This window comes from Nematolebias whitei, chromosome 9 (genome assembly GCF_014905685.2).
Source record: "Nematolebias whitei isolate Nwh7 chromosome 9, NemWhi1, whole genome shotgun sequence".
Taxonomy (NCBI): Eukaryota; Metazoa; Chordata; class Actinopteri; order Cyprinodontiformes; family Rivulidae; genus Nematolebias; species Nematolebias whitei.
The window spans coordinates 17446911-17471792 of NC_056506.1; the positions used below are offsets into that span (position 1 = coordinate 17446911).

The 24882-nt window shown below is 43.7% G+C and overlaps 2 protein-coding genes across 2 annotated transcripts in view; one reads left to right on the top strand and one right to left on the bottom strand.

Annotated features, from left to right (window-relative positions):
• cfap53 (cilia and flagella associated protein 53) overlaps positions 1-10771 on the top strand; it is a 12032-nt gene extending 1261 nt beyond the window's left edge. Inside the window, exons 2-8 of the mRNA XM_037682019.1 lie at positions 1630-1859; positions 1973-2146; positions 2249-2552; positions 2655-2873; positions 8923-9139; positions 10377-10479; positions 10552-10771. Of these exons, the coding sequence (XP_037537947.1) occupies positions 1630-1859; positions 1973-2146; positions 2249-2552; positions 2655-2873; positions 8923-9139; positions 10377-10479; positions 10552-10771 (1467 nt within the window). The remainder of the gene's footprint in view (positions 1-1629; positions 1860-1972; positions 2147-2248; positions 2553-2654; positions 2874-8922; positions 9140-10376; positions 10480-10551) is intronic.
• Positions 10772-18143: 7372 nt separating this feature from the next.
• LOC119414901 (receptor-type tyrosine-protein phosphatase F-like) overlaps positions 18144-24882 on the bottom strand; it is a 178179-nt gene continuing 171440 nt past the window's right edge. The window contains exons 27-30 of the mRNA XM_037682020.1: positions 22069-22194; positions 21027-21181; positions 19838-19973; positions 18144-18218 (exon numbers count right to left, since the gene is read on the bottom strand). Of these exons, the coding sequence (XP_037537948.1) occupies positions 18150-18218; positions 19838-19973; positions 21027-21181; positions 22069-22194 (486 nt within the window). The 3' untranslated portion in view covers positions 18144-18149. The remainder of the gene's footprint in view (positions 18219-19837; positions 19974-21026; positions 21182-22068; positions 22195-24882) is intronic.

Below are 24882 nucleotides of genomic sequence, written 5' to 3' on the forward strand. Positions count from 1 at the left end.
ATTTCACAATAAATCTTTTAACCCTCTCAGTGGTTGTTGTTGTTGTTTGCGATCCGGCCTCTGGTTCATGACAAGTTAGAGATTCATGAGTCTAACAGCCTCAGGGTAGAAGCTGTTCCTCAGTCTAGTGGTTCTACACTTAATGCTCCTTAACCTCCTTCCTGAGGGGAGTGGGGCAAAAAGTGTGTGTGCTGGGTGGGTGGGGTCCTTCATGATGCAGGTGGCCCTCTTCCTGCATCTGGAGGTGTAGATGTCTGTGATGGTGGGGAGACTGATTCCAACAGATTTCTGTGCAGCCTTCACCACTCTCTGCAAAGCTTTTCTTTCTGCAGCTGTGCAGCCTCCATGCCACACATTGATGCTCGAGCACAGGATGCTCTCCACTGCACACCTGGAGAAGGAGGTGAGGACTGAGCTTCCCAGTCCAGCTCGCCTCAGCCGTCTGAGGAAGTAGAGTCTCTGATGAGCTTTCTTGATCAGGCTGGTGGTGTTGTTGCTCCAGCTGAGGTTGTCATTCATGTGTACACCCAAGTACTTGTAGCTGGAGACCACTTCCACCACAGATCCTCTTATGTTCAGGGGGGTGTAGGTGTTTTTGTTCCTTCTGAAGTCCACAATCATCTCCTTTGTCTTCTTCACATTGATGTGAAGGTTATTCTCTCTGCACCAGCTCTCCAGGTGTTCCACCTCTTGCCTGTAGCTGGACCCACCATTTTTTGTGATGCATCCCACCACCGCTGTATCATCTGCAAACTTTACAATGTGACAGCCTGGATGGGTAGCTGCACAATCATATGTGAGCAGAGTAAACAGAAGGGGGCTCAACACACATCCCTGAGGAGAGCCAGCGCTGAGGGTTATGGTGGAGGAGGAGAGGTTGTGGATCCTCACTAACTGTGGTCTGTTTGTTAAAAAGTCTAGTACCCAGTTGCAGATGGAGGGGCTTAGTCCTAGACAACTAGGACAAGACAACTCAGACATGTCTCAAAGTTATTCACCAGTCAGTTCCAAGTGAGAGCTGATGGACCGGATCAGAACCTTCAAACACTGAACTGTCTGTAACTTTACCATGAAAACAGGAAGTCCAACTCCTCCTCATCACCTGCACATTGTTCCACAGGTGAGGGGGAACTCTGCATCTTAAAGAGAAAACTTCTCATCTGTAGATACATCAAGAAATACTTTGATTAAATACCATCTCAAACCTTCAAGGATTTACTTTTTAGTACTTACAGTACTTTATTAGTTCACTCTGAGTATTTATGACCATACAACAATCATACATATTTTGTAATGTCCAGAGTGCAGTACAAGTACACCAGAATAGAACAAGTACTTTCTACAGTATCGAAGTTTATTTTTGCAGAATTTTACTGTGAAAATATTTTTAAGTACTTTAAAATAAATACCAGCACAATACTTGGGAGTATTTTTTTAATAAAAATATTTTTTGTAATATTACAGTATAAAACTGATGTGTGGACACTAAAAGTTCTAAGAATAAAAGTTAGTACTTACTGCAAATACACTGCAACACTGTAAATACTCTTCAACAAGTAAAAGTACTTTTAGTAAAAGGTACTGTAACGTCCTGCAGGAGGCTCAGTGGTGTCTCTCTGTGTGTCACAGATGGCCAAGCCCCCCCTGTCCAGACCTGCAGACCACCTGATCCTGCAGACTCAGAGACGGGAGGAGGCCCGAGACCAGGCCCTGGGGTTCACCAGAGACCTGCAGAGCTGTGACATCAAGGCTTCGTGGCTGCTGAGCGGCGAGCGCTGCTTCCTGAGAGGAGCTGTGGAGAGGAGAGTCGGAGCTGAGCTGCAGCAGCACCAGGAGAACATCCATGAAAGGAGACGCAGGTCGGTGCGCCGTCAGGTCCAAACCCAGCCTCGGTGCATGTTTACTGCTTTGTTCTGGACGTGTGGTTGTTGTTATGATGCAGCTGTGGTGTCTCCTCCTGTCGGTTCCTCAGGCTCAGGGTCCTCCTGGAGGCCGAGGAGCAGCAGCTCCTGCAGGAGATAGAGGAGAAGGAAGAGACAGTCCTAGAGAAACAGGCCAAGATGAGAGAGCGGACCAGAACCCTGAGAGAGAGGAGAGAACAGGAGAGGCAGCAGCTGGTTACAGACAAGATGGATCAGCTGTTCAGGTCCGGTCTGCCACAAAGTTCTGTTGGACCCTGAGACATGGTTCTGACTCCAGCTGAAGTCACAGCTTCAGAAGCTCTTTAACCAGACCTGCTGGTTTTCAGGGAGCAGTGCGAGGATCTGCGCAGCATCCAGAGCCGACGTTACGAGCAGCAGGTGTGTCGGGAGCGTGCTGCTCAGGTGAGGAGCAAACAGGAGGAGCAGCGGAGGCAGCAGGAGGAGGAGCGGCTGTTTGAGGAGCTGCTAGAGGCCGACCAACAGGTCAAAGACCAGCAGGAGGTTCTGAAGGTCCAGCAGCGGCAGCAGAGGGACTCTGAGCAGCTGCAGGAGCTGAGGAGGCAGATGGAGGCGGCAGAGACACAGAGGCAACAGGAGAGGCAGCTGAAAGAGGAAGAGGCCCGACTCCGAGTCAGAACCTCCTCACACAATCTCAGATTGATGAATTGAATATGTGTAAAAAGCTGAATCTATGCTCTTCTAAAGTTCTGGACCTTGTGTGTTGATTTGCAGCTGCAGCAGAACCAGACCCAGGTCCTGGAAGAGCAGTGGAAGCAGCAGCTGAAGCTCCAGGAGCAGCAGAACCGGCGCCGGCAGCTAGACCGGGACCTAAGGCTCAAACTGAAGCGGGTGGCCCGGGAGCAGCAGGAGGAGCTGCAGATGGATATGAACTTCCTCCAGGAGCTTCTCAAACAGGAAACAGACCACAGACAGGAAGCTGCTAACAGGAAGGTAACCTAACATACAGGAAGTTGCTAACAGGAAGTTAACCTGACGGACAGGAAGCTGCTAACAGGAAGGAAACCTCCACAGGTTCACCTTGTTATGCTAGTCCTGAAGTGTCTGTGGCAAAAACATTTAGTAAAATTCATACTTCGAGTAACATCAGTGAAGAAGGAAGGAAAGGTCTGGAAGCTACAAAACTAAAATACAAAGATTTGTTACAAAATACTGAAGAAACAAATAATTTATTGAATGAACTGTTTACCAAAACAGAACTGAACTATGCTTTAAGGAAAACAAATAATACAGGACCTGGTAAAGATAACATTTGGAAAACGATAGAACATCTAAGTGAAACATCAAAATATATAATATTAGAATTTTACAATAAAGTCTGGGAGGAAGGGGAGCTGCCAGAAAGTTGGAAGGAGGCGACAATAGTTCCAATAGCCAAACCAGGAAAAGACAATACAAAACCAGAAAAATATAGATCTTTTGCTTTAACGTCAAATATGTGTAAAATAATGGAAAAAAATGATTAATAATAGATTAACTTATTATTTAAATATCAAAGGGTATATGTATCTAAATATAAGAGTGGGTTTAGAAAAGGGAGGAATACTAATGATCCAACAATTTGCTTAGAATCTAAAAAAAGTTAAATCTGGTCCTCTGGACATTCAAAGAAAAAAATTGTAGAAACGTTTCGTCTTTCATCCGAGAGACTTCCTCAGTCTGAGGTGCTGTATTCAGCTCAGTCTTATAAATAGCACCTTCTCAGAGTGGATCAACCAGTTTGCTGCTGACAACCAAAACCAGCTGATCACATGCTCAAGAAGGACCATCAGCCTAACAATGGATCATTAGCACACTGATGGCTGTTTACTGTTCACAGAGGGCTGAGTGATACTAGCAATCACAGCATTGTAAGAGGGGGACAGTTGAACCCGGAGGCCTCCACCCCTGTTTAATGATGGACGATTTCTTTTCACAAAGATGGCCTCCTTTACTCCTCTCTCAAACCATCGTTCCTCTCTATCCAGGATGTGAACATCTTCATCCCTGAAAGAGTGACCGCTGGCCTGGAGATGAGTGTAGACTGCAGAGTCCTGGCCTGATGATGTTGATCTTCTGTGCTGGACCATCCTTTTGGCCAGTGGCTGTTTTGTTTCCCTGATGTAAGACTGATCACAGCCCTCCTGACACTGAACAACATACACAACATTGCTCTGTTTGTGCCGGGGGACTGGATCTTTGGGATGAACCAGTCTTTGCCGTAATGTATTTTGGGGTTTAAAAGCCACTGGGACGTTGTGTTTAGAAAATAAACGTCTCAGCAGCTGTTTGATTGTCAGCATGTGGAATTGTCTCTCCATGATCAATTTGTTGAACATGAACAGGTCGAGAATGGGTCTCATCCCCCTGGTTTTTCGGAACCAGGAAGTAGTGGGAGAAAAAATCCTGTATTTTCCTCTCCGATGGGAACTCTGGAAATCATGTTTTCATCAGGAATTCCTGAACTTCTTACTGAAGAGATGAGCTCTGTTCTGGAGAAGACAGGATCGTCTCTATAATCCCTCTGAACGGTGGGTGTTGAGCTGCGAACTGCAGCGTGTAACCCCTTCTGATCAGACGGTCCGTACTGTCCAGGGAACACACTCGCAGCCACTCTGAGTAACGCTCGGGGAGCAGGCATGCATTTTGTGTTGTCATGTTTCTCATGGACGCCAACAAGACTAAAAACCCTTACTGCCATCACCCGCTCCGGATTCTCCGAGGGGAACCCAAGGGGGGCTCCAACAGAAAAATGTTGTATGTGTGCCTCTGTGCTGAGCCCAGGCTGCGGTCTCACGTTAGAGCTGAGGTGAGCCGGTGCGCACTGAGAGGAGGCGTGAGTGCTTTCTGAGTGAAAATGAAGTTTCGGTGGAGGCTGCAGGTGTCGTGGAGAAACATGTTTACTCCCGCTGCGCGGTGAGTTGGCAGAAAACAGCAGAAAATAAAAACGGGCTCTGGCTAACAGCGAGGGATTTTACCGGACTCGGTCTGTTGAAGGAAACATAATTTTAGCTGACGTGGCAGATGAGTGTTTTGTGATATTTACCAAACTGTGGTGCCTTTTAAAACGCTGTTTAGAGGTTACTGGCTCGTTCTGTGTGGGGAATGTGTGAAGAGAGGCAGCTGTGAGATCAGTTGATCTGACAGTCGGGCTGGAATCAGCTGAAACTTAACTTTCAGAGATGTTTCTGTTTTATTTCAAAACATACATCATCAAAAAACACGCACATTCCCCTCAAGGAGTTGTTCCCTGGTGGAGGGGGCTGGCAGAGGAGCGGAGCGTGAAGTCGCTGCCACAGCTGTGGAGCACCTCTGCTGCTGTTGCTGGCCAAGGTGGTCCCTCCAGCGGCCGGAGGGGCAGATGGACTGTGACGTCACCAGATGGTATATAGTCTCTGAGATCTCCTCGGACCTCTACGATTTCTCAAGGATGGTTCTGAAGTTGGCCCGGTCAGCGCCTCTGGGGTGATGGGGCCCTCCAGCAGGTCTTTCTGCAGCCTCTCGGAAAAGGATGGCGAGAGGCAGAGCCAGGTGGTCCTCTAGATCATACCATACCATTATATTTATAGAGCACTTAAAACAGCGACAAGGCCAACCAAAGTGCTGTACAGACAGAACAACAGGTAACACACAAAGCAAAATACAAAATGAAGTAAATCAGAATATAGACATAAAAACGATGCAGATAATGACGACAAACCAGTGTGGAACATACAGGTTCAAAACACAGATCATCTGGTGTTGAACGCTACTGAATAGTAGTGGGTTTTTAAATGGGACTTGAAAATCGAGAGGGAGGGGGCCTGTCTGACAAGCAGAGGTAACTCATTCCAGAGTCTTGGTCCTGCTACAGAGAAGGCCCTGTCACCTCTGCGCTTAAGACAAGTTCCTGGAACTGTGAGGAGCAACTGGTCCGCTGACCTCGGGGAACGTGGTGGGACATACGATTGTATGGTCATGGTCATCCAGCGGCGATGCGGGACAGGCAGACCGCAGAGGTGGCGCACATGTTTAAGATGACGTCAGCGGTTTTACAGAGAGAGCTCTGTCTCCTCCAGCAGGTCTGCTTCCTCCAGCCTCTTAGAGATGCTGTAGGCCAGCAGTGTGACGTTGTTGTTCGCCGCGACCACCTGGGATGTGCACTGGTGAGCTCGGTTGGAGAGTTTGTCACCATCTGGTCATGCTTCCCTGGAGGGACAGGTTGCTGGTCCATCCTAGAAGCTTTTGCCCCAAGCGCCTCCGCCAGGCTTGGCTCCAGGGGGGGGAAACAGAGGGCAAACACTAATCGGTAACACCCTCCACTCTGGAGATGGAGGCGAAGGTGGAGACGGATGTCTTCAGCTTGCCGGGCCCATCTGCAGCCTCGTTCCAGTGTGACGTCACAGCTGGACAGCAAGGCCAGATGGGATCAGGGTGACGAGCCGAGGCGGAGCCAAACTTTCCCGCCAGATCATCCGATCAGGACGGAGGGAGGCGAGGGGACGGAAAGTCCCTTTGTGTTAGCAGCCTCCTGGATTATGCCGGACAGCTCTGAGAGGAGGGTGCTGACGGCTGGGAGCAGTGTGGTCGCAGACGTGGGAAGACCTGAGGTGGCTGAGCATCCGCTCGGCACTACGCTCTCCAGGAGGGAAGGGGCAGTGAGGTTGTTTCCAGCATTGCCTTTCTCGGAGGAAACATTAGATTCACTGTGTGACTCTGCATCAAAGAAAAGCGATGGCGTCGTCCCGCGCATAGCGTCCCGCCACAGAAAAACACTCAGCGGAGCTGCTGCCCGCATCACCTTTTTCGAAGGAATCGTCCGATTCACCGCAAGGAAAAAACGTTAGAAAAGGCGGTGGCGTCATTCATCTCTGAAGGCGTCTCATATAAAGCGTAAAAAGCGTATAAAGCGGCCCTCCACGGAAAAACACTCAGCGGAGCTGCTGCCCGCATCACCTTTTTCGAAGGAATCATCCGATTCACCGCAAGGAAAAAACGTTAGAAAAGGCGATGGCTTCGTCCAGCGAGTAGCGGCCCGCCACAGAAAAACACTCCTCGGCACTTACCTTGAACAAGGCTGCTCGTCTCTGCTTCTCCTCGGGGAGGAAGAGCTCACCGGGACGGCAGGAGGTTGGCATGGCGAAGACCCAGGCATCGTTAGCAAAAGTTGTGCCGGTCAAAGCTGGACAGCTTTTCCTTGTTCGCTCTTCTGTCAGTGCTAGCTAGCTGTCTGAAGAAAAAATGGGAGCCGATTACCCGGTCTCACCGTAATTTATACGGACCAGGGGTGAGGCCCACACAGCAGGTGGGCGTGGACTAAAGTTTTCAGTGCTGCACGCGAAGGGATAAACCCACTAGCGATAGCCTTAAAGGGCGAAGCCTATACAAAATAGAACAAAAGTTATGGTATTTACACAGAAAAAATTAAGAGAGGAAATAAAATTAAAATTATATAATCAAGAATTACAACAAGTAAAAAGTGTAAAATTTTTAAGAATATGGTTTGATGAAAAAATAATATGGAAAGAACATATACAGAAAATTATAGATAAATGTAAGAAAATATTAAACATGAGATGTTTGGCTGGCAGTGACTGGGGAGCAGATAGAGGAGCATTAAAACAAATATATTGGATTAGTTAGGGCAAATATTGATTATGGAAGCATCATTTATGGATCAGCAGCAAAAACTCTTTTGGAAAAATTAGACATAATACAACATCAAGCATTAAGAATCTGCACAGGAGCATTCAAAACCACACCAACGACAGCACTAGAAGTAGAAATGGAAGAAATGCCTTTAGATCTAAGAAGAACACAACTAAAAATAAATTACTGGATAAATTTACAAAGCAATAACCCGGATCATCCAACACTCGATACACTAAACCCATGCTGGGAAAAAGAGAAAGAACAAACAAAAAGCTTTGGATGGATCATAAGAAAGAAAACAGAAAAAGTTCAAATACATAGTTTAGAAATAAATCCACATCTGCCAATATCAATTATTCCACCCTGGATTTTACCAACAGCAACAGTAGACATGACACTAATGGAAAAGAAAAAGGACAGGACATACATCATAAATTCACACAAAGTACAGACTTATATAAACAATTATTATCAGTACATTCAAATATATACAGATGCATCAAAAACAAATGAAAAAATAGGAATAGCTTTTATAGTATCGGAATTTCAAATAAAAATAGGAAAACTAATCACTAACAACTCATCAGTATACACAGGAGAGATGTTAGCAGTTTTATTGGCAGTGCAGTGGGTGGAGGAAGTAAAACCATTAAAAACAATAATCTGTTCAGATTCAAGTTCCACATTATTCAGTTTAAAGCACAAACATTCAGACAGATATTTTATTAGAAGGAAAGGAAATGGCAGATAAGATGGCAAAGAAGACAACTCAAAATCACATTAACTTCACAGTAAATACAAGTAAATCAGAGGTAAAAAGTATCATCAAACAAAAACTGAAGAAAGAATGGCAGAAAATATGGGATGAAGAAAGAAAAGGAAGATGGTTTTATAGGATCAAAAAGACAGTAGGAGAAACGAGAACTGGAAGAAGGAGCAGAAAGGAAGAAAGATTAACAAGATTGAGACATACAGGACTTAATTATTCACTGTTTCAAATAAAGAAACACAATACAGGAAAATGTGAGCACTGTGGACAAGATGAAACTATACAACATGTGGTACTGGAATGTCAGAAATATGAGCAAGAACGAAGATTTATGAAGAGAGAGTTTGAAAAGATAAAATAAAAAATTAACATAACAGATGCACCACTACACAACTTAGAGAGCAAACGTATACAAATTATAATTAGATATTTTAAGAAAACAAAGTTGATTAATAGAATTTCAAACACATAAAGTTTACTCAAGCATACATATAGAATTATCCCATGATGAGCCACACTCTCTGTGGAGGTAATGCACACCTACAGTTTATTTGCCAACCGCCATTAAACTCATCAAGAAGAAGTGTCTGTGTTTGTGTCCAGGCAGAACTCCGGGAGGAGCAGCAGAGGTACCGACAGTATCTGTCTGAGGAGCTGCAGAGGAAGAGGGAGGAGGAGGAGGAGACAGAGCAGCTGCTGGAGGAGAAACTGAAGCAGGTCTGGATGAAGCAGGAGGACAAGAGACGGCTGGACAGGGAGGCCAGGAAGCATTTGATGGAGGAGGTGATGGAGGCCCGTCACCTACAGATCCAAAACAAATGTAAGAGAACGCAGCTGGTTTGAGAGTTCTGGTTTTGCTCCGAGCATCAGAGCCTTTGTCACCAGGGTTTTTAGGTTTCAGTCCAATATACTGGTCTACGATATTCACCTGAAACTTTCTTAAATCCTCCTTTAAATTAAAGGCCTGCTTTCCTTGAAGGAGAGTTTTAGACTATTATTGTCTGCTGATGACTCCTCCTTGAATCACCACCTTATGGTGGTGGAGAAGTTTGTGCGACTGAATAATACTAGGAGCTATGATGTTGTGGGCAATTGTAATTGCACCTGGTGCCGTCTCCCAAAGCAGACTGGTCCTAGGTGACAGGCCAGAAATGGACAGAATTTCTCAGTGCAGGCAAGGGGACAGAGGGAGTCCGATTCGATGGTCTCAGGATTACTTTTCTGTTATTTCTGGATGATGTGGTCCTGTTGGCATCATCATGGCATGATCTTCATCTCTCACTGGAGCAGTTTGCAGTTGAATGTGAAGTGGCTGAGACGAGAATCAGCACCTTCAAATCTGAGGCCATACCCTCTCGGAAAAGGGTGGATTGCTCTCGTTGGGTCGAGGGTGAGGTTCTGCTTCAAGTGAAGGAGTTCAAGTATCTTGTGATTTTGCTCATGACTGAGGGAATATTAGAGCGTAATACTGACAGACAGATTGACGCGATGTCAGCAGTATTGCAAGGATCGTGGATACAGGCAGTTGAAATGATTTTCCTCTACAGGGTAGCTGGACTGTCCCTTAGAGACAGGGTGAGAAGTTCAGTTATAAAAATGGTAAAATTAGATGTTTAAAGGTGTCAATTTATTATCTCAGCTGTACCAGAACCTGCCACTGGAGGGTGCTGTTGTACCTTCTTATTTTCAGGGTCAGAAATGAACACAAAAAAAAACCCTTTAACCTGTGTGTGTGTGTGTGTGTTTGCTTGTTTATGTTACTTTGTAAAGAACATTTTTGAACACATACTACATTGTGAGGACCAACTGCTCTTTGTGAGGACCAAAGCCCTGTCCCCATAAGGTTCAAGTGTTGTTGGTGGGTTAGGAGTTAGGTTTAGAACTAAGGTGTGAATTTAAGATGGGTTAGATTTAGGGTTAGGTATGTACTGGTAATGGTTTGGTTTAGAGTAACGGTCAGGGTTAGGCTATAGAAATTAATGAACAAGGAATGGAAGTCAATGCAAGGTCCATATAAAGATTGCAAGACAAACGTGTGTGTGTGTGTGTGTGTTCAGTGGATGTAAACCTCCAGAAACAAGCTGAGCTGCAGAAAGAAAAGGAAGAGCTGAATCAATTCGTGGAGGAGATGAACCTGAAGGACAAGGAGGAGAGGAGAAGGTCTGTAGGACTCCTGTTTATGTTGTTGTTTTTGTTTCCTGCCCTCTTTAACTCCTCACCCTCTCTGAGCAGCAGGAGGCAGGTGGCAGCAGAGTACCAGGCGGACCTTCAGGCTCAGATGGCGCAGCAGCAGCAGCTCCGCAGCGTGCAGGCGGTTCAGACCCTCAGAGAGGATCAGCATGGACTGATCCTGGAACAGCTCTACAGACACAGGAGGGACCAGATCCTGAACCAATCCGAGTCCAGCACCACCATCCATCCTTTCAGGAGAACTTTGATGTCTTCAGACTGAGAAACTCCTCAAACATCACAAATAAACACTTAAACTAAACCGGATCAACTTTTACTGAGTTCTGATCTGAAACATTACTGGATCAATATCCAGTACCAAAACAGAAGCCTTTGTGGTTACACTGGGTGATTAAAAACCTGATAACATGAGTAAAACATTAAATTGTTTCATTGGAACAAAAAAATTTGATCTTCAGTGATTCTGATTCAGGTTCTGTTTAAAATTTGATACCAAAGCTGAAGATCCAGTGGAAAGACCAGAGTCAGACACAAACTGATGCTTTTTCAAAACTGTGAATCAGAAATATGTTGCAAATCTGCAACATCCATCCATCCACTATCTTTTATCCACTTACCCTTTTCGGGTCACGGGCGTCACTGGTGCCCATGTCCAGCTATCACTGTGCGAGGGGCGGGGGACACCTGGACAGGTTTCAGTCCATCACAGGGACACAAGGGAAAAAACGAGACCAACAATGATTCACTCTCTCACTCACACCATTTAGAGTTATCAATCAGCCTATCATGCATGTTTTTGGTCTGTGGGAAGAAACCGGAGTACCCGGAGAAAACCCACGCATGCACGGAGAGAACATGCGAACTCTACCCAGAAAAGCCCTCAGCCAGGATTTGAACCTGGACAACCAGCTCTCTGAGAGGAGGCAGCTCTACCAACTGCACCATCATGCTGCCTAAATAAGTAAATAAACTTCTCAATATTTACCCAATGTTGTGGTCTTGAGATTGTCCAAGAGTAAATGATAGGACACACAAAATATGAAGCCCAGACAAGACTTTATCAATCAACTGAACAAATCAGCAAACTGGGAGCGGTTAAAACAAACAAAAAGAGAGAGAAGCCCAGAACCAGCCAGCAGTTCACCACTGGATTCGGGCCACTCCCCTTGCCCTATGGTTAGAGGACTAACCCTACAACCCATCCATCCATCCATTATCTTTTACCCGCTTTTTCTTTTTTGGGTCACGGGGGTCACTGGTGCCCATGTCCAGCAATCACTGTGCAAAAGGCGGGGGACACCCTGGACAGGTCTCCAGTCCATCACAGGGACACATAGAGACAAACAAGACAAACAACCATTCACTCTCTCACTCTCACCTAGGGACAATTTAGTTACCAATCAGTCTAACCCTACAACCGAAAACAAAATGATGGCCGGTAACTCCCAGTCCTAACAGTCAGCTCAACAAAATCTGTGACAAGGTGCAACCACTGGTATCTCCAACAGGAATGGGAGCGAGGCTGGAGAGAAAAGCCAGCAACCATCAGACCAACATGTCTCCTCTGGCCTCACTCACTCATCTAGCAGGGGAAGCTTGATCCTTTTAAGACCCCAAAATGGTTAAATCAGGTCATCTGGACTGTTTCATTTTGGAAGAAACTTTTCATCTTTCATCTGAAAGACTTCATCAGTCTGAGGCCTCTCAACCCAGATATATCATATAAATAGCACCTCCTTGATGTGTTTCAAGCCAGCCTGCTGTGGAATTCACAGAAACTTACTTTACACATGCAAAAAGGGACCATCCATCCAAAACAATCAATCATCATGTACAGCAATCAAATGTTTTAAGCATGATGGTCAACTTGCTACTCACAGAAACAGCCCGAGGACACCTGGCCAAAATGGTTCAGAAAAAGGTTTGAAAGCTCAATCATCCAGGTAGATACATATCATTAAAAAGGCTTAAATAATGTTGTCTGGACAGTTTCTTTAGAAGACAGATCTTGGTATTGTGGATCTTTGCCCCTTTTTTATTAGTGCTAAAGGTACATTCATTCATTCATTCAGTCATTCATCCTTTATTTAAACGGATAAGTCACATTGAACCTCAAAGACTCATTTCCAAGTGAGACCTGTTTGGACAAACAATAAAAGTGATAAACTGGACACATGTAGGAATTGGAGGTGAAAAAAATTCCTATCAGGCTTTTTTTTTCCTGCCTGAGAAGAAAAAACTGATATTAAAAAACACCTTGCACAAATAAGCACATAGTGACGTAGACATTCTGCAGAGGGGGACGACGAGAGCGGTGAGCGATGATCATAGATGTTCTCGAGGGCACTGTAAGAGTTCTGATAAAGATTTAATAATCTGTCAATGTCCTCCGGTGAGCTCCATAAACATTCTCAAGGTATGTCGAGGAATGGCCAAGAATAACGACTAAGAGAATCCAAGAGTCCTGAAATGATGACACAAAGTTTATTCAGCTGGTTTCGTCTGGTTATCAGTTGGAAATTCCTCGGGGAGGGGGTGGTGATCATCAGATCACATGTTCTCCAGGCGAATTCAGATAAGATGGCCTTCAAGACCAGCCAGGGGAGCCAAATTCAGATAAACACACAGTTGTTTTGGGGACAGGCAGAACTTAATGACATCTACCTTGAGTCTGTGTTGGTCCACTCGGTTCCGAAATGTCCAAATTATGTGGCCACACCGATGGAACGTGACTGAGTAAGATCCCTGAGATCTGATCCATTCTGTCCAAAGCATTTGACTCCGGGTACTTGAGACACGAGCTAAGCCATCATAAAGGCAAGCAGCGTGATTGGGTCCAACATTTGCTGCAGACGACTTCCTTGATTGTAGATAAAACCAGCAACCAGCCGAATCCAAAAAGCAGGAACCAGTTATTGTAAATCCAATTAAATATGCGTGTGTGCTGTGTGTGTGTGTTAGGGTTAAAAAAAAAAAACCTGCCACTGAAGGCACTGACCATCACTTTGTTTGCTCCCCTACATCCTTTCCACCAAGACTTTTGGAAAGGACTTATGAGAATAAAAACAATAAAGAGGCTAGTGGTCAAAGGTCAGAGGGTTAATGTTAGAGCAAAGGATACTGTGTTATGTTTACGGTCAGGGGTTCAAGTTATGCTTTGCAGTCAAGGTTAGGCTTAGGGTCAAAGGTCAGGGGTCCAAGTTATGCTTTGCAGTCGAGGTTAGGCTTAGGGTCAAAGGTCAGCGGGTTAGCTTTGGGGCAAGGGGTCCTGGTTTAGAGCTCCCCATGATTATGAACAGGAAAAAGCAGGTATAAATACAATATGTCAGAGTGGTTTATCTTTGCATCAACTTTCAGATCCAAAAGCCTCCCGGGCGCTTTCAATAGCTGCCCACTGCACCACCTGGTGGTGGATGGGTTAAATGCAGAGACTAATTTCGCCATTGTATGGAAACATACAGTGCTGAAATTGTGATGACATTATTATTATTATTATTATATACTATTATTATTTACATAATAAATTTTGTTTTCCACTCAGTGTCTCAAGCCTGAAAGTCTAAACAGATGTCATGTAATAACACAAACTGGACAATCAGTGGGAAAAACATTTATTTCATTATCTAACTCTCATTTTGCACTTTATATTTATAATTCAAAATAGATACCTAATGTATAAAGTAAGTACAGAATAAACTTTTAGTTCCCTTCAAGTGTCCTTTAAAAAATCAGTCAAAGCACAAGATAAATACCTGACAGGTAAAAAAAGTAAATAGCCTTTATAACATTCTGAACTGTGACCCACCACATCCAGTGTGTGCTGCTAAATACTGTACATGTGCACTTTTACTACAATTAAAAAATACAACTACAGTGGGGAAAATAAGTATTTAATATACTGCTGATTTTGCAAGTTTTTCAACCTACAAAGAATGGAGATGTCTCCAAAAAAATTCAATCTGGTCCTCTGGACATTCAAAAAAAAAAAAAAAAAAAAAAAGCAAAAAAAATGTAGAAACGTTTCGTCTTCATCCGAGAGACTTCCTCAGTCTGAGGTGCTGTATTCAGCTCAGTCTCTTAAATAGCACCTTCTCAGACCGGATCAACCAGTTTTGCTGCTGACAACCAAAACCAGCTGATCACATGCTCAAGAAGGACCATCAGCCTAACAATGGATCATTAGCACACTGATGGCTGTTTACTACTCACAGAGGGCTGAGTGATACTAGCAATCACAGCATTGTAAGAGGGGGACAGTTGAGGCCTCCGTGTTCAACTGTCCCCCTCTTAAGCCCCCAGTATACTGCTGCGTACATCCATACGCAGAGGTACGCACGTACTTCTGCGTACGTACGTGCGTACCCTCCGTGCAAAGCTCACATTTTTACGAACGTTACGCGGTGTCGCACAATAAACTGCCCAGCGACGGACTGTTTTGTATGCAACACTGATGTATTAAATTCCCCTTCTTCATCTCTGATCTGGCCTTTTCTTTTGTTTTGTTGTCAAGAGACAGTGATCTCTTCCTCCTCCGTTGATGCCATGACTGAAATGGTGAGAAATGGAGAAATTTGTCATGAGCGAATTAAACTCAGGTCCAGCGTGGCTGCGGGAGGGTCTGGAGATTTCCTGGTGGGCTGGTCTGAAGTGTGGGCTGTAGAGCCAGCACACTCTGTTTTTTTTTTATTTTTTAGATCTTTTTATTAACAACATATAAACACAGAACACCGCTGCGTGAGGCTGCCAGCGCTCGCTTTTTTTTTCTTTTTTCCGACCTGTCAATCAATCCAGTAGGCGTGTCAGCAAATGACCAATCGGCGACCTCAATTTGTCCCGAAGGTAAACGTCCCTTGTCTGTGAAGCTGCTCTGCAGCTGCTCAGGGTGTACACTGGAGTATGAAGTCTGAACCCTCTGCGTACCGTACACACATACGTACGCGTGAACGGACATACGTGGCAGTTTACTGGAGCCTTTACACTGCTGTGATTGCTAGTATCACTCAGCCCTCTGTGAATAGTAAACAGCCATCAGTGTGCTAATGATCCATTGTTAGGCTGATGGTCCTTCTTGAGCATGTGATCAGCTGGTTTTGGTTGTCAGCAGCAAACTGGTTGATCCACTCTGAGAAGGTGCTATTTAAGAGACTGAGCTGAAAACAGCACCTCAGACTGAGGAAGTCTCTCGGATGAGAGATGAAACATTTCTATATTTTTTTGCTTTGTTTTGTTTTTTGTTTTTTTTTTAATGTCCAGAGGACCAGATTGAACTTTTTTGGATTTTTCTACCTGGATTATTGAGCATGCATCAGAATAATGGAGAGGTCTGTAATTTTTATTGTAAGTACACTTCAACTGTGAAAGACAGAATCTAAAACAACAACAAAAAAATAAAAAATCACAGTATACGATTTAAAAAATGTTTTTTTTTGCATTTGATTCCATGAAACAAGTATTTGATACAATAGAAAAACAGAACTTAATATTTGGTACAGTAACCTTTGTTTGCAGTTACAGAGGTCAGGCGTTTCCTTTATTTCTTGACCAGGTTTGGACTGCAGCAGAGATTTTGTCCCACTCCTCCACACAGATCTTCTTCAGATCTTTCAGGTTTGGGGGCTGTTGTTGGGCAACATTAAGTTCCAGCTCCCTCCAAAGTCTTTCTATTGGGTTCAGGTCTGGAGGCTGGACAGGCCACTTCAGGACCTTGAATTGCTTCTTATGGAGCCGCTCCTTAGCTTCCCTGGCTGTGTGTTTGGGGTCATTGTCATGCTGGAACACCAGCCACGACCCATCTTATGCTCTTACTGAGGGAAGGAGGTTGCTGGTTAAAATCTCACGATACATGACCCCATCCATTCTCCCTTCAATACAGTGCAGTCAACCTGTTTGCAGGAAAGCACCCCCAAAGTATGATGTTTTCACCCCCATGCTTCACGGTTGGGACGGTGTTCTTGGAGTTGTACTCATCCTTCTTCTTCCTCCAAACACAGCAAGTGGAGTTGATATCAGAAAGCTATTTTGGTCTCATCTGACCACAAGACCTTCTCCCATACCTCCTCTGGATCATCCAGATAGTCATTGGTGAACTTCAAACGGGTCTGGACATGAGCTGGTGCGAGCAGGGAGACCTTGTGTGCCCTGCAGGATCTTAACCCATGAAAGCATAATTTTACTAATGGTCCTCTTTGAGACTGTGGTCCCAGCTCTCTTCAGGTCATTGACCAGGTCCTCCTGTGTAGTTCTGGGCTATTCCTGACTTTTCTCAGAAACATCCTTACCCCACAAGGCGAGGTCTTGCATGGAGCCCCAGACTGAGGAAGGTTGGCAGTCATCTTGTATTTCTTCCATTTTCTAATCATTGCGGCAACAGTTGTTTCCTTCTCATTAAGCTGCTTGTCTATTGTCCTGTAGCCCATCCCGTTTAGTCCCGGTGTCCTTAAACAGCTCTTTAGTCTTGGCCATGGTGGTTTGATTGATTGGACAGGTGTCTTTTATACAGGTAATGAGTTTAAACAAGTGCATTTGATACAGGTAATGACTGCAGAATAGAAGGGTTTCTTAAAGAAAAACTAACAGGTATGTGAGAGATAATTATTGTTGGTTGGTAGGTAATTAAATACATATTTCATGCAATGAAATCCACATTATTAAAAAAATCATACAATGTGATTTTCTGGAATTTTTTTTTAGATTCCGTCTCTCACAGTTGAAGTGTATCTACGATAAAAAACAGACCTCTCCGTTCTTTGTAGGTGGGAAAATGTGTAAAATCGGCAGCGTATCAAATACTTATTTTCCCCACTGTATGTTGTACAATGGTTGCCTTTATAAAAAAGTTGACAACTGCATGCTGAACATAGATCCCAAAACCACCAAAATTAATTAAAGCTAAGCAAATAAAACTATTTGAACTCTAACAAAGTTAAGTTAGGTCCTCTAGACAGTTTCTTTTTGTTGAAAGGTTTCATCTTTCATCCAAATGACTGCATCAGTCCAAGGAGCTAACAAACTTGGTCTTATAAATAGCACCTTCTCATAGTGGATCAACCAGTTTGATGGTGCTCAGGTGGGCTCTGTAGTCCACCCTCTCCCCCGCCGACTTGTTTGAGGCAGTCAAGGCCAAAGTGGTTGACCCACTATGAGAAGGTGCTATTTATAAGACTGAGTTTCTTGAGGTTCATCAGACTGAAGATGTCTTTTGGGTGAAAGATGAAAAGTTTGAACAAAAAGAAACCGTCCAGAGGACCTGACTTAACTTTGTTGAATTTTTCAACTTGGATTATTGAAAACATGAATCAGGATATTTGAACTTTACTTATAATTACAAAATCATGTATAAATATCTACAACAATATAGTAAGAATTGACAAGAAATTAAATGTGTTTGATAATGAGAGGAGGCAGAAGTTTGGGTGAAGTCCAGATGAGACATGGTGGCAGTTTTTCGGAGTAGGCTCTGGGTGTGGTCTGAGGGGGGCATTGGAATAATGGACCCATAAACATCATCATGTCCTTCCCTCGATTCGCCCCGGGTCAGGCTGTGATTGTCTCCTCATCTGTCCAGCTCACACACTCCTCATCAGCTCACATATGACTGAGAAATTTTTCCAGGGGGGTGGGGGGTGTCTGTTTGAGCCAGGTTACATTGCATAGTTATCAAAGCTTCCCAGGTACTCCAGAGCAGCCCTGTAGCATAGTAGGTACTGGTCCTATAGGCATAAAAAACAGACAAATCAATAAAATTTAATATACCAGCCAAAAAAAAACCCAAAATAAATATGCCACTTTAACATTATGGAGGAGTTTGAGTACCTCCATATCCTTTGTTTCTGTTGTCTGAGCCATTAGGACCCTGTTTGTATCTCCAAGGGCCAACTATGTACAGACACTGTGGTCAAGAAATCCCGACAAAGACTCTACTTCCTAAGAAGATTAAGGAAGTTTGGTACAAACACCAGCATCCTCACTAACTTCTATAGGAGCATCATGGACAGCCTGCTCACAGGCTGTATTACAGGCTGGTATGGGAACTGCACCAGTCAGAGCCAGAAAGCTCTAGAGAGGGTGGTGCAAACATCAGAGGACATCACTGGTAGCAGTCTCCACACCATCCAGGACATCTACCAGAGCCGATGTCTGCGTAAAGCATGCAGCATCATTAAGGACCACACCCACCCAGCACAAGGACTCTTCTATCTACTACAGTAGGGGTGGGGGTCCCAGCATAGCCACCAGGTGATGCAGCCTTTTGGTGCCTTTACATCTCTTATGCTGCACCAGGAAGGCAACAAGGGCCTGCATTCTGCATTATTCAGACATGGACCCTGCTCTGACATGTCAGATATTTTGTGATCTCACCTGTTTGGGTTGGTGGCCACGCGCGTCCGCTGAGCGCAGCGGCTGAACGTCCATTTGGGCTTGATGGATCGCTGGCAGTAGTCATCTGCAGCTTAACTGAACTTTTTACCTCTTTCGAGGCCGGTCAGCGCACGGTCAAATGGCCGCGTGTGGCTGGTGAATGTATGGCAAGCCATGTTGCCATATAATTGGACCGTCAGCTGCACGCGTCCGCTGATGCAATCAAAAGCCCGACACCGGCCAGCCCGCACATTGAGCACATTATTACGGCCCGGCCCAGCCGGTTAGAAATGACAGCTCTACTGCAGCTGCAGTCCTGGGTACAACACGAAGCTGATCAGGGTTTCACCTAAATATACGTGTTTTTATATCAGCGGACCAAAGAGTGACAAAATATTTTACTCAAGTAAAAGCACAGCTACTCTGTTGAAACTTTACTCAAGCAAAAGTAACGTTACTTGTATAAAATCTACTGAATTAAAAATATTGTCATTAAATATTACTTTGAGTAAAAGTTATTTTTCTAGCCTGAGAGTGTCTCCTGCAGCACAAAAAGGACAAGAGAAACATTTTTTCAAATGAGCTCTTAAATGAAATAAAGCCTCAAAATGCATTACGCAATAACAAATAAAACATGTCCACACCTGATATTTAAAGCCTTAAAGAGAATAAACTGTCCTTTCAGTTCAGACCACAAAGCTGCTGGTTAAAACATTCTTCAACTACCTGCCCAGCTCCAGAGGAGCAGGGAGGCTCACAGAAGGTCCAAAAACTGAAGGCTGTGCAGCAGGTAGGCAAACTCTAAGTAAAAAAGTTATCCTTGCCCAACAGTAAGCTTGGTAGTTTTAGACTCAGTTCTGTATTTTTGTCCAACAAGTGTTTGACTAGAAGTGTACAAGTGATAGAACTAACGAACTAACTGTAATATAAAAAGTTTCATGTTGACACTGATACATTCACAAAGGCATACCTCTGTCTGGACCATGGCTGGCCTCTGGGTTCGAAGAATCTTCACAGTCTGGAAGACGTCAACCACTCCTTCATGCCTCATCCGCTCCAGCATGATGCTGATGGTGATGAACACACCGGTCCGTCCAACACCCGCACTGATCAACACAAACAAGGTAAGACTTTAATAAACTACTGTGACCACAACATCCAGCAGAGGTGAGCGCTTCAGGGAACAATTAAAACGCAGCGGTCTCCCCGTGACCCGTGTTGGAGCACAATAGGCTGCATAGTCATACACAAAATGTTTGTAATGAGGTTGTAGAGGGTTGGTTATGGTGGCAGCTTAATAGAATAGAAACAGCCTTTATTGTCCCACGGATGGGAAATTCAAGTGTAACAGCAGCAACAGATAAAAAGATTAAAAAAAGATTTCACACAAAAGTTCCTAAATGTTAGGTGTAATGCAGGTGTAAGAAACGCTGTGTGTTCAGGTGCATTAAAGTTTAAACGTCCTTAAAACCCCACACCTTATTGTCCTCAAGCTTTGTGAGAAACATCCTTTAAATAATGCAGGTCTGTAGTGCATTATAGTTCAAATGTCTTTAAAACAGATGAATTTACACAAACTTTGTGAGAAACATGGTTTAAATGGAATTAAAGTAAGGAAACCTAGATGAAATGTTGTTTTTGTGCACTAGTGTACAATTTTTTGGACACTGGCGCACGTGCGCACGCACATGCACACACACTATGGTCCTATATCCTTTTAAATCATGGAATATGAAATAATGTTTCAACACTATCTTTTTATACAAGCAGCATCCAGTTGACAACACCTTCTCTGTCCATGTTCTGTTGCTGGCATGTGTGCATTTTATGCACCATGACAGAATGTATTGCATCTTAATGTACTGTAAAGTATAGTATTGTGTACTGCAACTGGATTTGAATTGGACTTTTCTGGACTTGTTATTTTATGTTGTATAGAACCCTAAGATAACTTGTTGTGAATTGGTCATTCATGAATAAACATAATTTTAATAACTTACCCCACAGTGTGTTATTTGTCAACTTCTGTTAAAATACATTTAAAGTACACAAAACTACTGCAAACTAAAAGTCACAATCCTCACGGTCTCATCAGGACCAGTTGTTGTTTAACGGACTGCTGTTACAGACAAAATCAGTGAGTAGATCAGAAAAATTACCTGCAGTGCACAGTGATTGGACCATCCTGCCCAAACTGCTCTTTAGTTTTATGAACTTGGCCAATAAAGTCGACAAAAGCCTCCCCAGTTTTGGGCACTCCTTGTTCCGGCCAGTCTGTGAACTGGAACTGCCTGATGGTCCGTGACTGGCCATCCTGATGAAGGTGCAGAGAAATAATGAGACTAAGACACTGTCATTCCCCAATCTGTTATGGAAGCATGATCCATAGTGTACTTCCGGGTCGCACGGATCGCAGTTGTTTATGAATAAAAACTGTCTTAATTTAATTAGAAAAGTATGTGCTCTATCTTCAATAATCTTGATGTAGCTGATTTACGTCACTCGTATTTCCGTTACAAACTATTGGTTAAGATGATATGTGACGTGTTAGACCTGACCAGCCTGGGCTGAATGAGAAAACCCTGCAAGATACAGAATTAATTATTTCCATGATGAAACAGCACCGCTCAGTGGTGAAGCTGCATATCATTTTAACCAATGACACAAATGTGTCAATGATTTTAACAGAAATACAAGTGGCGTAAATTAGTAACATGAAAATCGACAGATGGAGCACATACTTTTTCTAAGTAAATTAAGACAGTTCTTATTCATAAACGGAATTATACCAGTACATTTTCCTTAATCTAGCGTGTTGAACGGTGATCCGTGCGACCCGGAAGTATTCCTTTTAGTGCATGCGTGAAAAAGCTAGACTACCGATCGGGTTCAGCAACAGATTGGGTAACCACAGACACGTCCCTCATACACAACGCCACAGACAGTTCCTGTTTAAAACAAGGACCAGTGTTGTGAAGTGACATAAATGTTACTACTAAGAGAACATTTTCCATCCCACTCATCGGCCAGTGCTTTTTATGAAGAGTAGTCCTGTAATGCACAGTGGTACAATGTTTAAAAAGTCAGAGTTGCTTTTATTCAGTGCCATCCATCGAAGAGAAAGGGTGACGCGCCATTGCCTTTCAGTGACTGGCGATAAGAAACTGAATGAGGTTTTCTGTTTTCAGTACCAGAACATACCCTGGCATCTGTGACTTTAAACTCTCTCAGGATGTACTGGGGCATGTTGTATTCAGCCACTGGATCCACAACAAAATACTGATAGCGGGCAGAATGCTCAGCTGGCCAGTACTGATGGCACATTTCCTACAAAACAAACAAAGCAGAGCAAATAATTAGAATGCTTCATTATTTACCCAAAGGTTTGGCATATCGATTCAGAGGTAAAACAGCAAAAATGAATGTAGAAAAAACAAAGTATTAAAACAAAAAGGCTGGTAAGTAGATGGTACTTATGAGGTACAGGGTCAGTAACAGTATGTACCAGCTACTCATCCAATATGTACCATGTATGTACCATCTAAGTAACAGCTACACACCCAGTAAGTACCAGCTACAAACCCAACAACTGCTTGCTACTTACAGCATTAGATGTACAGCAAGTTGTATAAAAATGTAGGTGTCTCTAAGAAAATGACAGCGAGTCATGCTGCTGTTCCTAAATATCTGAAAGTCTCCACCATCATTCTTATTACCAAAAAGCCTAGGATAGACTGGCTCAGACACTCCTAAAGCCATAAATATGTTTGGAGCAACTAGTCTCCAGCACCTCCAGGATGGTCCCCCTCCTTGTTTAAATCCCCAACAGTTTGTTTAAACGGTGAATCGGTCCACAGTATGTGCCATCGCTGTGACCCTTCAAAAAATGCTGAGTCATCTGGAAAACTAAAAGAACTACATGAGGATACTTCTCATGGACAACAGCTCAACATTCAGTACAATCATTCCACATATTCCTATTCACCAAGTTGTTCCAACTACAGATCTCCCTCCCAACCAGCATCTGGATTAAACAATTAATCTTGCACCTCTGCAATCTGTCAAATTTGTCCCCATCTCTTTTCCTCACTCAATCCTACTAACTCTCTGGGATGTGAGCTGTAAACCTAGAATATATGACTGTTCTATAACTGGATTTACTAGTCTGTCTATATTCCAACTCTCACCTGTGATCATGAAGTTTGAATCATGAATGAAAAATTAAATCCTGCATACAAGCAGCCGGAATGTGCGTTCCTTGTAGGGTGGCCAGGCTCGGCCTCAGAAATTAGGTGAAGAGCGTTGTCATCTGGATGGAACTCTGAGCAGATCCACTATTTCTTAGCATCAAAATAAATAAGCTGAGGTTGTTTGGGTATTTTATTAGAGTGCCTCCTGGATGCCTCCCTTTGGAGATTTTCCAGGAATGTCTCACTAGGAAGGTATCCTGGGCAGACTAGAGAGATTATATAAATCTTATCTGGTCTGGGAGTGGCTCAGGTTCCACCAGGAGGGGCTGGAGACTGTCATTAGAGTGAGGGGTGTCTGAATCTGTCTCTTGGACTTGGTGCACCTGCACCTGACTATGGATAAGTGGTAGAAGATATTCCTTTTTTCTTTCCTTTGGAATTGTAGTATTGTGCAAAGTTTTTATATATTTTGTGTACATATATATTTAATGGTGCACTGTTTTTGTGTTGAGCGCCAACAATTTTGTTCTACACTTACAAGAAATGGCAACATCTATTCTGTTCTATTCTATTCCATGTTACTTCCAAAATAAATAGAAAGAAGCTAACTTTCCTTGAAAATGCAGAGTACATGTCACAGTTCTTGAGTTTTCAAGCCATTTGCAGGCAGGCAAGCGAAGGCAGGAGTTTAAAATAAAAATACTTTTATTAGGGGGCAGCAAAACTACAGGCAGGATCCAGGCAGACAAGAACAGGATGGGTTCTGACTCAGACAGATACCTGGCACAAGAAACAGAGGAGGATCGTGTTGTCTGTGCAGAACAGAATCACACAAGAAGCAGAATGAAAAGTATAAGAAGCAGAATGAAAAGTATAAGAAGCAGAATGAAATAAACACAAAAAGCAGAAAAGGGGAAAACAGAAATACAAGACAGACCACGGACAGAGTGTGTCAGTACATGGTTAGTGCTGATAATCACTGACATTTGTGGAATAAGCTGAAAATAAGTCATTAAACTTAACAATCAGAATAAAGCTAAAATTAACAAAAAAAATTGCTAAAAACTAAGATTAGAAAAACAGTAGATAAAAGCTATAATTAGAAAAAAAGTATGCAAAAGCTCTAAGTTGGACAGAAGTTAAGATTAAAAGAAAAAAAAATCAGTAGATAATAGTTAAAATTAACAAAATAATGACTAGAATTAAAATTGACAGAACAAAGACTACAAGCTAAAATTAATAAAACAGTAGCTAAAGTGTATAACAGAAAAGTGTTCTGAAGTAGATTGTAAAGATCACAAAGTTTTCAAGGAGATGAATAGTTTATTAATTCTAATAGAATCCATCCATCCATCCATTTTCTTCCGCTTATCCGGGGTCTGGTCGCGGGGGTAGCAGCCTAAGTAGGGAGGCCCAGACTTCCCTCTCCCCAGCCACTTGGTCCAGCTCCTCCGGGGGAATCCCGAGGCGTTCCCAGGCCAGCCGAGAAACATAGTCCCTCCAGCGTGTCCTGGGTCTTTCTCTGGGCCTCCTTCCGGTGGGACGTGTCCGGAACACCTCACCAGGGAGGCGTCCAGAAGGCATCCTAAACAGATGCCCAAGCCACCTCAACTGGCTCCTCTCGACGTGGAGAAGCAGCGGCTCTACTCCGAGTCCCTCCCGGATGATCAAGCTTCTCACCCTGTCTCTAAGGGAGAGCCCAGACACCCTGCGGAGAAAACTCATTTCGGCCGCTTGTATCCGAGATCTTATTCTTTCGGTCACAACCCAAAGCTCGTGACCATAGATGAGGGTGGGAACGTAGATCGATCGGTAAATTGAGAGC